This window comes from Cherax quadricarinatus, chromosome 65, assembly GCF_038502225.1.
Source record: "Cherax quadricarinatus isolate ZL_2023a chromosome 65, ASM3850222v1, whole genome shotgun sequence".
In the NCBI taxonomy this organism is placed as follows: Eukaryota; Metazoa; Arthropoda; class Malacostraca; order Decapoda; family Parastacidae; genus Cherax; species Cherax quadricarinatus.
This window is the reverse complement of record NC_091356.1, coordinates 310,768-327,427: the sequence shown is the minus strand read 5'-3', so window position 1 is coordinate 327,427 and position 16,660 is coordinate 310,768. Positions and strand designations below refer to the sequence as shown.

At 41.5% G+C, this 16,660-nt stretch overlaps 1 protein-coding gene across 1 annotated transcript in view; it reads left to right on the top strand.

Annotated features, from left to right (window-relative positions):
* Positions 1 to 15,251, top strand: part of LOC128700556 (uncharacterized) — a 46,328-nt gene extending 31,077 nt beyond the window's left edge. Inside the window, exon 3 of the mRNA XM_070098831.1 lies at positions 14,574 to 15,251. Within this exon, the coding sequence (XP_069954932.1) occupies positions 14,574 to 15,106 (533 nt within the window). The 3' untranslated portion in view covers positions 15,107 to 15,251. The remainder of the gene's footprint in view (positions 1 to 14,573) is intronic.
* Positions 15,252 to 16,660: the final 1,409 nt, after the last annotated feature.

Genomic DNA, 16,660 nt, shown 5'->3' with positions numbered 1-16,660 from the left:
ACACAGCAAATCAAGCAAAATTTGTTCTCTACAAAACCATAAATTTATTTTTGTCCAATTATAGTGTTAGATCCCTAATTAAGCTATGATGACCTCGTAGCACTCCTAGATTCTTTAAATGTTAACATAACTTATTATTCTTTCGGACACCTGGCCTAAACATGACATCTTTGCCTTACCTGGGCACACAGCCATTCACTACTGCAGGCCTGATCAAATGAGAAGTAATGTACTGCACTCTACTATTTTAATGATTTAATATGTAGTAACTACATATACTACGGATGAACATGGTATATATATATACTTGCTAATTCTACAACGAAACACTTAAAGACCCCAATTACAGATACAGTAATCTACAGGTTACCTCATACTACTATTCCCACCTTCAGCGACCTTAATAATCCTAATAATTAACAAGCACACAAACATTACCTGATATTTGCTGGAGACTTCAACATAAATCTTATCCATGTTCAAGACCACGAGTAGCTGACTTCAACAATATGTACACTTGCTTGCTAGTACCAGCTATAATTAAGCACCAATATAATATCTCCTCTCACCAGTAAGTTTAACTTCAGTAAATTCTAAACTCATTGAAAAAGAAAAATGAGATTAAACTGTGCAGTGTTTAATGATGATAAATGTATTAAAAACTTAAGTGTTCAGTGCTTAGGTTGATGGGTGTGTAAGGTGTCGCCTGCCCTTGAGACAGGTAGGACACCAAGGCGGCCGCTGGGAGGCAGCTCAGTAGTCTTCTATAATTTACAAACCACCTGCTGAGCCGATACAGTAGTTGGGTGTCTGACTTGTGTCTTCACTCACAACATAGGTTTCATTTTTAATATTTTCAGTATGTATCATGAAAGCAAGGCCATAAATGTAATGTACTTATATTTTTAGAGAGCGCTTATTATTATTATTCACGAAATAGTAATAACACGATTGCAAACAAATGACAGACTGGGTGCAGCTCGAACCCATGGTAAGAGGGTTTTAAGGCTGGCTTGCCATGGTTTGAAGCCTCAACCGTTCTACGATTGTATTAGCATATATTATTAATGGAGAAATGCTAAACCCTTTCGAGTTACACAACCTCTGAGAAGTGAGAGGTATCAGGTTTAATGCAATGAGAGGATAGCTCCAATTCCTTGAATCAAGAACCCTCACTGGCACCCAGGCACTTGCCCCGTTTTGAAGGGCCAGAAATAACTTCATAAGGATTCTCAAAGGACTCTTATAAAAGTGATGTTTTAGATAGTTGTGTGCTAAGACGGCTTTTATATTATCTGGATACAAATGGTAACTAAAAGTAATATATACATATTTATCCAAAATTGTTGATAAATACTTTTCTATACATCCGCGACACTACACTTAGAACAAAAAGAGTGGCGGCGCACCGCCGGAGTCTTATTGGTCCATGCCAGGCAGGCTCAATTCACTTTAGAACTATCCATAAACAGTCTCGTTTTGGGTCCTAAGACCTGTTGCTATACTATATATATAGTGCGCCACTATAATTCATTCATGTACTATTGTACATAGTACGTACTCTACTACAGTTCATTTATATACCATTTTTTTTTATATTTTATTTAAAACCATACAAAAAGACAATAGACAAAAGGAAAAACCATAAAGATGATAATTTATGACAATAACTGAAAAACATTACAATAGATATTGAAACAATAACAAAGAACATAACAATATAACAAATATGACAACTATAAAATCTGATACCGAAGCTTAAAACTGTCTTATACTAGATGCATGTGGATAAGTTAACATTCGTAAAAAAAAAAAAAAAACATACATCCTATATTAACTCTTCCTCCAATTAAGCATCCTTGCTCTTAATGTACACTAGAATGATAAAATACAAGTATACATTCATCATTTCGTTACAGACGAAATTCCTTCTGCTCTGAACACGGGAAGAAATATAGGATAATAATTGAACCTATGATGTCAAGAACACATCCGAGCGAACACCTACACCGACCATACAGGTCCATTAGAACTGCACGGTCCACGCAGCTGCTCGCCCAGCTGTGCACATGTACATTGCACATCGTACCTACAATTAGAATTAGCTCAACATTTTTCAATAATGCCATACGTAGAACCATTCTACCCAATTTGCATAATAAAGAGCCGATTGTATCAAGGAACATTTCACAATTATCATAATTTTACCCTAACCTAAGCCTAGTATTCCATCTGTATTAAAAATGTCTAATCAACACGAAAATTTACCATATACCCCTAACCATATTCGTTGGTGTACATGATACAACCATGTATTACCATAAAGAAAAAAAAAGAATAAAAAGGAAAACCCACTCTTCACCTCTAAAATTCAGACTTCAATTTAACATTCAGGTACATACATACAAATAATAATATAAAGTATATTGTCAAATTTAACACAATCACTTCCAACGTCATTTATAATAATACGTCGACTCAACCACGAATGATTCATTCATTCTGTTCAACTTCAAGGTTTCCTAAAAATCTTAACTACATACATAGTATTGCTACCATCTAGACAAATTAAAAAGAAAAACAATACCTTAATATATCAAAACACACTATGCTTCTATTGACAACCAATTCAATTGTGCTTACAAAAATACATTGTAATTCAACTGAAACATAAAAAGCCTTTTTTTGACATTTACATATTGATTGAATATCATCGAAAATGTTCATAAGAAAAAACCATTAATGATATATACATGAAAGTAAATATATATAAAGTTATAAGTCGACAATTCCAAATATAACTGTATTGTACTTGAAACACTCAGAACAAATAATGCTAAATTGCACCCCGGACATACCTCATGTAACATTCCATAAAACAAACTCATCATGCTACCGCCCATTCTAGGAAACCAGCCCATTTCATCCCCCTTACCTGCCTTTCAACTCCCTTAAATCCCGTAATGTGAAATTCCTATAACCCTCACTTAAAACCCTCTCCCATCTCCCCCCATACACCTCCTTATTCCTACACTTTGTCCTATAAAAAGTTGATATTAACGCATTAATTCTTTCACACACGTTCGCTCCTCTCATAGCCCAAGACATATAAATATAATCCGTAATTACATACCCTACCGCATTCTCTACCATTTGATTCACCCCACCTATGTCTAAGCTTAAAACCCTCAACACCTGCAAACCCCCCCCTCCCACTAACCTTATTACCTTACCCAACCAAACCCTTATTAGTTCAATACATTCGCAAAAATACACCATATGGAAAATAGTCTCCAATCAGCCACAAGCCTTGCATATCCCATCCTCCCGTATTCTCTTATGGAATAAAACCATTCCAGACGGTAAGATCCCATGTAAAAATCTATACATAACTTCTCCTACTTTTGGTTTTAAACGCAATTTGTTCAAACGCCCCCAAATATTACGCCAATCATACATCGGATAAACCCCTTCTACCACCGCTACCACTGCCTTACCATCCACCCCATCAAGGTTTCCCAATTTAATATGTGAAGGATCTCTCATGTTTATGATGACCCGTAACATTGCCTCACCTATTATGAATCCCCTACCCACCCACCACCGTTGCATATCCTGACGTATCTTATGAAGTCCGCCTTCCCTCGCCCCCCCCCCTCCCGCTTATAACTACGTTTCAAATACGCACTCATAATCCTCTTTTCAACAGCTATAAGACCCAGCCCTCCTCGGCCAACCGGGAGTGTGACAACCGCTCTACTTAACCATTCGCTTCCAGTACCCCAAATGAATCTAAAAACGCGCTTTTGTAACCTTTGTATCTCACTACGAAGCATCGGATATATTACTGCAACATGCCATAGCTTACTATATAATAGAACATTCGTTGTAATTACTCTTTGATGCAAAGTTAAGTGTGCAGCTCGTAAACCACTGATGCGCTTCAGTACACCATCTACAATACGCACTGAATTTATTTGTTGTGCTAACTTGATATCACTTACATAAACGATCCCACATATCAGTAATTGGTCCACCTTTTTCCACCTTTCAACTACTTCACATTCCTCACTTAACCCATCCCCAAGATCCATATACTTCGTTTTCTCCTTATTAATTGACATACCAGAAGCCTTTTCAAAAACATTAACTAACTTTTCCACCCAAGGCAAATCCCAGTTACCACTTACTAAAATCGTTGTGTCATCAACATATCCAACAATGCCAGCCCCCCCCCCCCACCCCTTTCGTTACCTACCCCATTAGCTGCTAATAAGACCCTAATTCCTCTATAAAAGGGATCCTGTAAACACGCAAAAAATATTTGTGAAAGGGGACAACCTTGACGTAGACCCCTTCTCATCTGAATTTGTTCTCCTAACCTTCCATTTACCTGCGCCCTCAAGGATACATCTTGATACAGTAATTTGGCCCATGAAATAATTTCCTCCCCAAACCCCTGCCATCTCATAATCTTCCATAACGCTTCCCGTTCTACACTATCACATGCCGCCTCCCAATCTATAGCCAACACCCCCCCCCCTCCCAATTTTACTCTTTCCTCAATAAAACTTCTAATCAAACCGTGCCCGTCATACATAGACCTTCCCAGCACCCCATATTGTCCCTTATCAATCACTTTACCCAGGACCTTTTTTATTGTTAGCTAAAATCCTTGCAAAAATCTTATAATCACCACACAATAATGAAATAGCACGATAGTCTTTGTTAATGGCTCACCTTTAGCCCTTTGCTGTGCCCCTAAGACCCGATCCCGCTTAAGGATATTGAATAATCTTACCAAAAACCCTTTTAAAACGCTCCAATTTTGAAGATAAAAGTCGCTGGGCAACCCATCAATTCCTGGTGCCTTACCTAATTGAAGGAGGGGTGTTAATGTTGCAGTTTAAAAACTGTAGTGTAAAGCACCCTTCTGGCAAGACAGTGATGGAGCGAATGATGGTGAATGTTTTTCTTTTTCGGGCGACCCTGCCTTGGTGGGAATCGGCCAGTGTGATAATAAAATAATAAAGCTTCCCATGTCTCACACTCCGTTATCGGCCCTCCCAAAATGAATCGATCATGCTCAGTCAACTCACACTGCACAAACCTTCCAATGGACTGTAATGCTATTTCGCTTATTCCCACACTTTGCGTTTTCAACTTAACCCAAGCATCAATATACCCACTCATACCCTCAGTCGTCGTCAACACCTGATCCACTTTATACCCTTGCATACCTACCTGAACATTCAACCCCATTAACTCCATTGCCTTGCGACGTCTGTGTTGACTCCGCAACACACACGCCGACGGCCGATCTTCCCACAAAACCTCCTCAATCCCGCCCTTAAGCCTTTCCCCATCAAACCTCTCATTTTGTAAATTTCGTATATGTTCCTTCAAACTTTCAATTTCAATAACAGGATAATTAGCATTAATTTGTGCATAGCATTCGCGCAACTGCCCCTCTAAATATTTTTGAAAACCGTATTGTAACTGATTATATCTCGTCCCTCGATTAATATAATATTCCTTAATACGTTTTTTAGCTATCGTTTCCCACCAATTAACTATGGCAACATCCCCTGGTGCTTCAACCACTAAACGATCCCACATATGTCCAAAAGACAAAAGACTATCCTTCCTTCCTTCAATAACCTTACATTTAATTTCCAAAATGATGGACCCCTCCGAGGCACACCCGCAATATCCACATCTATTACAACACCTCTATGATCCTAAAAAACCACATCTATCACATTCACCCTCCGCACAGTAACCGCACAAGGCACGTACATTCGGTCCAACCTTGCCGCATAACCTCGTTTAATGAAGGTATGCTCTACCATCCCTCCCCCCCCCCCCCGCACACATCCTTTAACCCCACCCCGGTCAATAAATCCCCCAATATACCCAAACAACACCCCGCACCTCTAGGCTCCACATCTTTACGACGTATCACGCAATTCCAATCTCCGCCTATTATTGCAACATTCGGTAAACCACGTAAAAAATAGACCAGTACGTCCTGAACAAATTTAGTTTTAATACTCACATCACCCTCAGCCGGGCCGTATACACATACTAAACTAATGGGAACCCTACCCCAGGTTCCATCCACTCTAATTACCCTCCCCTCCCCCCCTTCACTACGCCTTACTATAAACGGGCTAGTTTCCTTTACCAAAATGGCAGCCCCACCTTTCAAACGGTGTCGCATGTTCCATGTACACATTATAACCACTCATATCCAACTCATAACCAAGCCTAAAATTATGTTCCTGTAAGAATACCACATCCACACCAAGTCGCACCAAATACTCATTAAGCCACTTAAGCTTCCTCTCAGCTCTCAACCCGTTAATATTTATAGTAAAACACTTGAATTCAACAAATGGGTTTTCCTTTTGTCCCCGGCACTGAATTTACCCTAGTTCGTTTTGCAACACCTCTGTCCCTCCCCCCTTTGTTGGGAATCACCTTTGCAATCCCTTGATCCTTGGGTTCACCTTTCTCTCTCTGCTGTACCTCCACCCAAGACTTTTTCCCAGGGCGTTGGGCAGGAGTGAGCACATCATCAGAATCCGATGATGCTGCAGTCCTCTTTCGTGTCCCGCCCTCCACCTGCATTTGGACATCTGAAGCACCTTCCTGATGCACCTCCACCTCTACTGCATGCACCTTCAATCCTTTACACTCTCTCGTCGACAAAACGTCATCTCCTGCCATACCATCATTCACAGCCGTCCCCAGAACTAAGCCTGGGTCTTCCACATGATCTAGGACAGATTCCTCTAACAAGACATCCAACGCCTTTACCAAAGACACCGCCACTTCTTCACCCATATTAGGTATTCTCTCCTCTAAAACCTGATGTATGTCCAAAGACTGAGATTCTCCTTGTAGCGTTACAACTGGCGATTCGAGCTCCTTTTCTTTGTCCACCTCCTCACTCCATGACAACCGTTGTTGGGGCGGCGTAGCAAGAGGCTGTTCTCGCTCGTCGCCTACCTTGCCCACTGGCTGCCGTTGCCGTTGCTGTTGTGCCGGGTACCCACTTCGTTTCCCACACTGCGCCGCGATGTGGTCATATGACCCACATAGCCGACACGTACGTCGTTGCCCCCGCATACGTTATATAGACTTGAGTCCGTAATTCCTTCAACACAACATATGAAGGAATAGGATGTCGTAGAGTCATTTTAACAGTATATGTACCTTCCAGCATACCTTCATACAGTCCAGTTGCCTATCTCCCTGCTGTTGCTACGTGAACCGTTCCATAATTACGCAGTTCACTGCTAATATCAAAATCAGTCGACTCAAAAGGCACATTCCTGATTTTCACCCAAGTGTATTGTCGCGATACATCATGGAGTCGCACGGACACAGCTGTATTAACCGGTATGGTGGTCTCCTGATACTTGTCGACCACCGCCTCGTAGACTCATGCAGACGTCATTTTAACGAAGATTCTTGTCATTCCATTGAGTGCGACACCACATATCTCCTCATTTGCTATACATAGGTATCGCGAATGATCGCTGGTAGCAATAAATCCATGTTGGATCCCGTGACAGCCCCACGGATCATCTCAATGCAGACAGTATTGATTCGTCTTCTGCTATTCAGCGCCATGTTGGAGAAAATAAAGTTTCCACCAACAAACGCTAGGGGCAGCTCAGTCAGATAAACTGCGCAAAAGCCAACTCAATCAGGAGCGTCTGCACAGCAGGTCCACACGGCCTGAGAGCGATGCGAACAATCATTAACAACTAAGTTATATACCATTGTATACTGTAGTACTCCACTACAATTCATTCATATACCACTGTATATAGTGCTATACGGTACTGTGGTGTTACACTATAGTTCATTGGTATATCATTATATATAGTAGTCTACTACAATATGCGCCCTATATAGCGACCTCATTGCAACAGTGGATGACACCACTGTGTACACTAATATCACCACACTTACTGTGGAACAGAAATTATTCACAATGCAAGTTACAATAATATAACCAAATGATATATCGGCCTCCACTATCCCATCGTATCACCTCTACAATACCTACATTGCACGTACTTTGTATTGCTCATTCAACGTCAATAATATTAATAACGCTGCCTAACTGTACGAAAATTAAGGCTCAAATACGTAATAAGTGTTGCAATAATAATAATTATTTACATTGTCCTCATCGCTTCTGGGCCGTGTGGACAGGCTGCGCAGTAGCTCCCGAATCATCTGGTTTTCTGCGCAGTTTTCCTGTTTTGAGCGATAAAAATGGCGGACAGACATGGACGCAGGGTAAATACTGTCTGTGTGGAGCTGGTACGTGGTGCCCTGAGTAGTTCTACAATGCAGGTGCTTCTGCCAAGTATCATCCGCGATGTGTACGGCATACCGAACGACGAGTTGTATGGTGTAGCAGTGAATGGAGTGTCCAGGATCTTCATCAAGTTCAAGAGTGCTGGGTTTTACTCCAGCATAGTCGACGCGTTCCAAGAAAAGAGGATAACCGTTAATTCTGCAGTGGAGGTCTGCCTACATGACGTATCAAGCTATGTAACATGGGTAAAGGTGAGAAATGTCCCCTTTGAGGCCTTGGAATATGATGTTGTGGAGGTATTCCGTAGGTATGGCAAGATCCATTCGGCAGAGTTGGGAGTGTGGAAGGATGGGCCTTATATGGGGCTGCCAGAGGGATCTTTCACATTGAAGATGACATTGAGACAACCTATACCATCGTACATTCTGATGGAAGAGTTCAGAACACAGGTTTATGTATATTATGCAGGACAGCGTTGGACATGTAGGCTGTGCGGGTCTTATGACCATATGGCGGCCCAATGTCATCAAAGGCAGGGACGGAGGGAACAGGCGCCAACAACTGTGGAACGACAGCTGCTCTCCTTGGCACCTGGGACAGGTGAAGCTGCAAGACAGGCGTCTGGAAGTTGGAGTGAAGAAGTAGACAGAGCGGAGTTGGAGTTGGGAGCGTGCGCCACGTTACCTGTGGGAACTGTGTCTGAGCGACCATCTACGGATGCGACTGTTGATAGAAGTGACTTACAACAGGATGGTCTGTTGGACGAGGTCTTGAAAGACTTCTTGGGGGAGGTGGAAGACAGTCGGGAAGGGGAGAAGGACGGGAGGGTATTGGAGGGGGTAGCATCTGCACAGGAGTGTGAGAACACCTTGTGCAATGAGAGTAAGCAGCACACAGTGGTGGTTGAGGTGCACCAGGAGGACATGGATGCTGAGGCAACGTGTGGAGGTGGCACACGTAAGCAAGCAGCTGGGACGTCTGATATGGAAGATGTCTTAACGCCAGGGCAGAGATCTGGAAAGAAACCTTGGAAGACCGGGCTAGAGCTCCCGGGGAATGATGGCACCGGTTCTGTGGTGCTACAAGGGTCGAAGGAAAAGGGGGGGATCAGAGGTCTGGATAGACCAAGTGGCAAACGTGGCTATAGTCAACAGCCACGTCTTTCGAGCAACCTTCAAAAGTGGCGGGGAAAGCCGCCTTTATTGTAATAATTCAAGGTGGTCACCATTAATGTTAACGGCCTGAGAGCTGAGGTTAAGAGAGTGTGGATGGAATGGTTTTTGAGGAGATTTGATGTGGATATATGTTTCATACAGGAGCATAATTACAAGTTTGGATGTGAGTTGCGCTTGAAGGGATATAAGTTATATGTGAGTGGATCGGTGAGGTTAAAAGGGAGGGTTGCTGTGGCTGTGAAGGAAACCAGTCCCTTGCGTGTGTTGGGGTGGGAGGAAGGTGGGGGTGGAAGGGTGGTGCGGGTAGAGGGAGAGTGGGGTGAGACAAGGGTTTGTTTTATAGGAGTATACATGCCGGCGGATGGAAATGCAGCAGTTAAGGTAACTTTCATGAGGGATGTTTTGCTTTTTTGAGGGGATTGCCTTTAGTTACTGTGATAGGAGGAGATTGGAATTGTGTCATACGTCAGGGAGATGTGGAACCGAGGGGGGCGGGGTGTGTGTTGGGGTTTTTATGCAATGTGTTGTGGGATATGGGAGTTTTAGATGTAGTGGGGAGGGGTGGTTGGAGGGTTGAGTATACATTTGTACAAAGGGGTTATGCTGCACGACTGGATAGGCTCTATGCTATGGAGGCAATACGAGTTCTGGGAGTTAGGACCTTCGATGTGGGGTTTTTGGACCACAGGGCGGTTATTGCGGATCTTGATTGGGAGGGTATGGTTAGGATACACACTGGTTATTGGGAATTAAATGCGAGACTTGTGAAGGGGGAGGGGGTGAGTGAGGCTTTTGGGGATTGGTGGCACTCTTTTTGGGGATCAAGGGATGTGGGGTCGTGTGTCTTGGAATGGTGGGAGAAGTGAGCTAAGCCGGGTATTGCTGGATTCTTTAAAAATACGGGACGGGAAGAGGCCAGGTGGAGGTATGGGTTACAGAATTACTTGGAATGTCAGCTGAACGAGTGTTATGAGGAGGAAGTGGGGAGGCAGTATGGGACCGTGGAGCAACTTAGAGGTAGAGTGGCGGAGATACACAATGACAGATTTGATGCCGTGTGTGTGAGGGCAGGATTGGAGGCTGTATTGTGGGGGGATAAACCTTCGGGAAGTGTTTTAAGACGTTTTAGGGTAAGGCAGGAGGAGTCGACTATTTTGCAATTAGTGGTGAGCGAGGATATGGGTGGATATCATAAGGTCAGGTGCTTACTACTACAGAAGGCATGAGTAATTATACTGATTTCTGGTTTCGAGAGAAATGGAGAAAGGGGGGGGGGAGGGCGATGATTTTGAGGAAGTGTTGGAGGGGGGGTGTGGGTTAGGGCAGAAAGAAGTGGAGGGGATGGAGATGGGAGGAGCGATTAGTGTGGGGGGAAGTTGAGGAGGCAGTGTTTAACATGAGTACTGGAAAAGCACCAGGCATTGATGGAATTTCAAATGATTTTTACAGAGTTCATTGGGAGCATATTAAGACTTGTCTGGTGGAGGCCATGAATTGTATGCTGCGGGAGGGCAAGCTAAGTCAGACACAAAGTATTGGAGTGGTTGCGTTGGTTCGCAAAAAGCAAGTGGGGAGTGTTTTAAGTGCGTATAGAACTATCTCACTAATGTGTTCTGACTACAAGATTTTTGCAAAGATATTAGATAATAGGATGAAGAAGGTAATTGGTGGGGTTGTACATAGGGGGTCAGATGGGTATACCAGGATGAAGTATGAGAGTTGGGCATGGGCGCATAAGGGACTTTTTGGAGGGTTGTGAGGGGGGAAGACTTTTGGGTATTGATTGGGAGAATGCATTTGACTGTGTGAATAGAAAATTTTTGAGGGCTTGTTTGTTGTGTCTGGGGTTTGGACTGGGAGTGGCGCGGTGGGTCGATACACTATACTCATCGGCTATGGTACGGGTCCAAGTTAATGGCAGATTGGGAAGGCTGGTTAAAATGGAGAGGGGATTACGGCAGGGGTGCCCTCTTTCACAAATTCTGTTTGCTTGCATGCAACATCCGTTTTATGGGCTCGTTGAGGGGGTGGGAGCTTTAAATGGGGAGAAGGAAGGGTGCTCAGGCATTGTGGGGTATGTGGATGATACCACTATCCTGATAGAAGGGGTGGAGGGATTGCGTACAGTGGGGAGGGTGTTGGGGATTTTTTGGGAAGCGTCTGGCATAAGAGTAAATAGGGCGAAATCGTGTTTACTGGAGGTGGGTGCTTGGGTGGGGGGGGGGCTTGGGGTTGGAGTTTGGGTGGGCAGTGGTGGATAATTTGAAGATTTGTGGAGTTTTATACATGGCGAATTCGCAGGAGGCTAGGCAGGTAAATTCAGAGAGGGTAGTGGAGAAAGTAGTGAGTAGATTAAGGGGTTTACGGGCGGGAGATGTCACATTACAGCAGAGGGCGGTAATAGTTAATTCGCTGGTTTACAGTAAGGTTTGGGGTATAGCGGAAGTGTATCCTTTGAGAACACAGGACGTACAAGAAATACAGAGACGAGCTATACGTTATGTTTGGGGCTTTGGGAGGGCATGGCTGAGCAAGGAAGTGGTGATGTTGAATGTGCGCAGAGGGTGAGTGGGTCTTTTAGCATTGGGGCTGGAGGGGAAAGAGGGGTAAGAGTGGGGAAGGTGATGGGGGATGTGCAGAGATGGTGGGGAGGTAAAGAGTTAATTGAATGTGAGGATATGCTGAGGGTTTTGTTATTGGTTAAAGATGTTGAGCGACTTAAAGTGGGGCGTTTGGTATCATTGAGTGGGAGGACGGAAATCCTGCAGGGCGTATCGGTCTATCCATTGTATGATTGGGGGACGATATGGGAAGACTTCCGGAGGCTCAGGTTAATGCCTAGGGTATGTGAGTTGGTATACAGATTCATGATGGGGATCCTAGCTTCAAAAGCAGTTTTGAGTTTAATGGGTTTGGTGAGGGAACCGTCCTGCAGTCAGTGTGGTGAGCTGGAAACGGCATTTCATGCGGTTTATTTTTGTGAAGAATTGAGGGAAGTACGGATGTGGTTGGCGAGGGTTTTTTGTCTGCTAGGTGGGGGTAATGTAGAGACCCTGCGAGCTTTAACATTAGAGGTAAAAGGGGTATCACGAGAGGTAAAAAGGGCGATTATGTATGTGGTAGTGGATTTTCTGTATATTTCCTGGGGAATGAGAGATGCTGGGGGTAGGATTCGAATTAAGGCAATTGCAGCGCGTATATACTGGACTGCTGGTAGGAACAAACTTATTTAAGGGAGTCATTGGGGAGCTTGTTTTCCAGAGAACTACAGAGAGCTTACAGTCAGTCGTCTCCTGCAATTGGTACAGTGATAACCATGTAGGGGACTGGCTTTCTTTGGTGGTCGGGTTTTCACGGGTTTTCAGTGGTGGTGGCGTGTATGGGAATGGTTTTAGCGAATGACATGGGTGGATGGTATGTAGTGTAACGGATTATGGTTGGGTGGTAGCTAGTCTGATTCCGGTTGCTGTTGTAGGAATGGAACAAGTAAAACTGTGTGCAAGTCTGGATTGCTTTGGGTATGGAGGTGAATGTGTGTGAATGTAGTGTGTGTGTTAAAAGTAATGTTCTTTAAGATAAGAAAGCTCCCGGTGTGTGGCGTTATTATGAGGAAATCAAGATATGTCAGGTAAAATGGTGTTCAGGGTTAATTTAACTTTCTGGCTTAGATTTCGTGGTTCTTAACAAACTTTCATGTATAGTAATTTGTGTGTTTTTTTAGGGAAAAATAATAATGTAACTACTTTTGAAGTGATGAGACACTCCTGTGTCAAATTAGTAATGTATCATCTGATGGATGATGGTAAAAGTTTGTATATATGCCACAAAAAAATTAAGGAAAAAAAGTGTTGTGTTGTTTCTGTGTACAAAGTTTTATAGATAATATTTAATTTTGTATTCACTTAGCTTGTTTTTTAACTTTTGTGTAATGGTGCAACGTTTAGTTGGTGCAGGGATGGCACAAGAACACCAGGGTGTTCAAGTGTGAATGGCTCTGGGTATGGAGGTGCATGTGTGTAAATGTAGTGTGTGGTGATGATTGTAATTTTCTCAACGATAAGAAGGCTCCCTGTGTTTGGAGTTATTATGAGGAAAACATGATACAATGTACAGTAAACTGGTGACTAGGGTTAATTTATCTTTATGGCTGAGTTCATAATATATCAGATAAACAAGTTAGTGGTTATTAAACAACTCTCATGTATAGTAAATTTCTGTTTTTTTAGGGAAATATAATAATGTACATTCTTTTTGGGGTGGTGATACACTCCATTGTCAAAATAGCAATGTAACATTTGATGAACTCTAGTAAAAGTTTGTATATATCCCAATCTGTTGGTGATATTAGTTTTTTTGCTTCGGGGTGAAGGGGGAAGATTAGTAAAAACTTTTTTGCCAGGATCAGATCTATCAAAATTAACGGTAATCGTGACAAGTGCATGGAAATATAAAATTAACAGTGTGTTACAGAATCAGTTATGGCATTTATAAGAATTCTGTATGAAGGATTATTAATATATAAATAACAAAGTGGAAAAAATAATGCAGATTGTAGGTTTGGGTCTTCTTTGTTTATAATAATAATAATAATGCATATTGTCATGTCGTCTTGTGTATTCTTGCTTAACATAGGTGTATGGGATATAATGCATAGGGGATGAGGGACAGGTTGTGACAGCACAACGTTAATCGTCTGTGTGTATTTAGACAATGAAATTTATAATTTTGTGTAAGAACTGATACTGTGTTCTTTTATCTATTTAATGTATTGTGTTGTTTTAAACAAAATATAAAAAAAAATAATAATTATTTGCGTGTCACTTAGGGCATTATGCTTAAAATAATATTTTGAAACAACTATTCATTATTAAATATATATCTGTGGAAGGGATTCAGCAGCAACAACAATTATATTATAAAAAATATAATCAGATACTCTGTAACTTCCTATAATAATATTCCCGGTATTTTATTGATATTACAAGGAATTGTAGCTTACAGCTTTAAAACAATGCTAACAAATGAAGAAATTTGTTTTAATATGTTACCGTTTACAGATATGGTGATGGTGGTGCTGATAGTGCTGCTAGTATGCAGCTTAGCAGGGGTGTGCTGGAAACCATTAAGCAACAATCCTCGAAGCAGGAGTTCTGGTACCAACAGCAGGAGCAATAGCAGAGGGTCGTCCACCAGCACCAGCCGCCCACTGGTGTACGCTGATGCTCCACCGTCATACGAAGACATATTGTCTGTAGAAGTGCTGGAGGAACCATCTGGTGACTCTCAGGAAGACCAGGTTGCTGACAAGCATACCTCAAATACAGTTCAACGTCACATATTAAAGCCAGATCTAGATGAAGCTGAGTCAGGGACATCGAACCAACACATTTCTCCACCTCGGAGATATTCTCCGTTCATCTCAGAAACTCTGTATTCGTACGCTTCAGCCAGTGAAATACAGCTGTCAGTGGAACAGCTGCAAATAGATAGACTCCCAACCTACGAAGAAGCAGTGGCAGCACTGCAGCTTGAACCCACAACACAGTATGAAGCCAGCACCAACTATGATATGGATTCAATGTTTATATGACGATTGTTATGTTATATTTTATTAAAATATAATTTTCGTGAAATCAAGTGTCTTGAATTCATGTATGCCGCCTTAGTGGCTAGCTTACTGAAGACCCCCTCCCATGGAGGGTAGCATGAAAGCATACGGCTACACAAAGGAACTAGCCCATAATACGATTAACGAAAGTACACTTTCGTTCATTTAAAATATTATCTTTTGCATATATATATATATATATATATATATATATATATATATATATATATATAAATATAATATATATATATATATATATATATATATAATATATATATATATATATATATATATATATATATATATATATATATATATATATATATTTTTTTATATATTTTCAACAAGTCGGCCGTCTCCCACCGAGGCAGGGTGACATATATATATATATATATATATATATATATATATATATATATATATATATATATATATATATATATATATATATATATATATATATATATATATAGTACATGCAATAAGATCACAGTGAACAGGTGATTTCAAAATATGCAAAACAACCACTCTGAAAGAATAGAGAAATTCCAAGCGCTTTCGTGACTACTCACATTATCAAGGAACTATTAGTTCCTTGTTCCTTGATAATGTGAGTAGTCACGAAAGCGCTTGGAATTTCTCTATTATTTCAGAGTGGTTGTTTTACATATATATATATATATATATATATATATATATATATATATATATATATATATATATATATATATATATATATATATATATATATATATATATATATATATATTTTTTTTTTTTTTTTCAACAAGTCGGTCGTCTCCCACCGAGGCAGGGTGACCCAGAAAAGAAAGAAAATCCCCAAAAAGAAAATACTTTCATCATCATTCAACACTTTCACCACACTCACACATTATCACTGCTTTTGCAGAGGTGCTCAGAATACAACAGCTTAGAAGCATATACGTATAAAGATACACAACATATCCCTCCAAACTGCCAATATCCCAAACCCCTCCTTTAAAGTGCAGGCATTGTACTTCCCATTTCCAGGACTCAAGTCCGACTATATGAAAATAACCGGTTTCCCTGAATCCCTTCACTAAATATTACCCTGCTCACACTCCAACAGATCGTCAGGTCACTAAATATTACCCTGCTCACACTCCAACAGATCGTCAGGTCCCAAGTATCATTCGTCTCCATTCACTCCTATCTAACACGCTCATGCACGCTTGCTGGAAGTCCAAGCCCCTCGCCCACAAAACCTCCTTTACCCCCTCTTTCCAACCCTTTCGAGGACGACCCCTACCCCTCTTTCCTTCCCCTATAGATTTATATGCTTTCCATGTCATTCTACTTTGATCCATTCTCTCTAAATGACCAAACCACCTCAACAACCCCTCTTCTGCCCTCTGACTAATGCTTTTATTAACTCCACACCTTCTCCTAATTTCCACACTCCGAATTTTCTGCATAATATTTACACCACACATTGCCCTTAGACAGGACATCTCCACTGCCTCCAACCGTCTCCTCGCTGCTGCATTTACCACC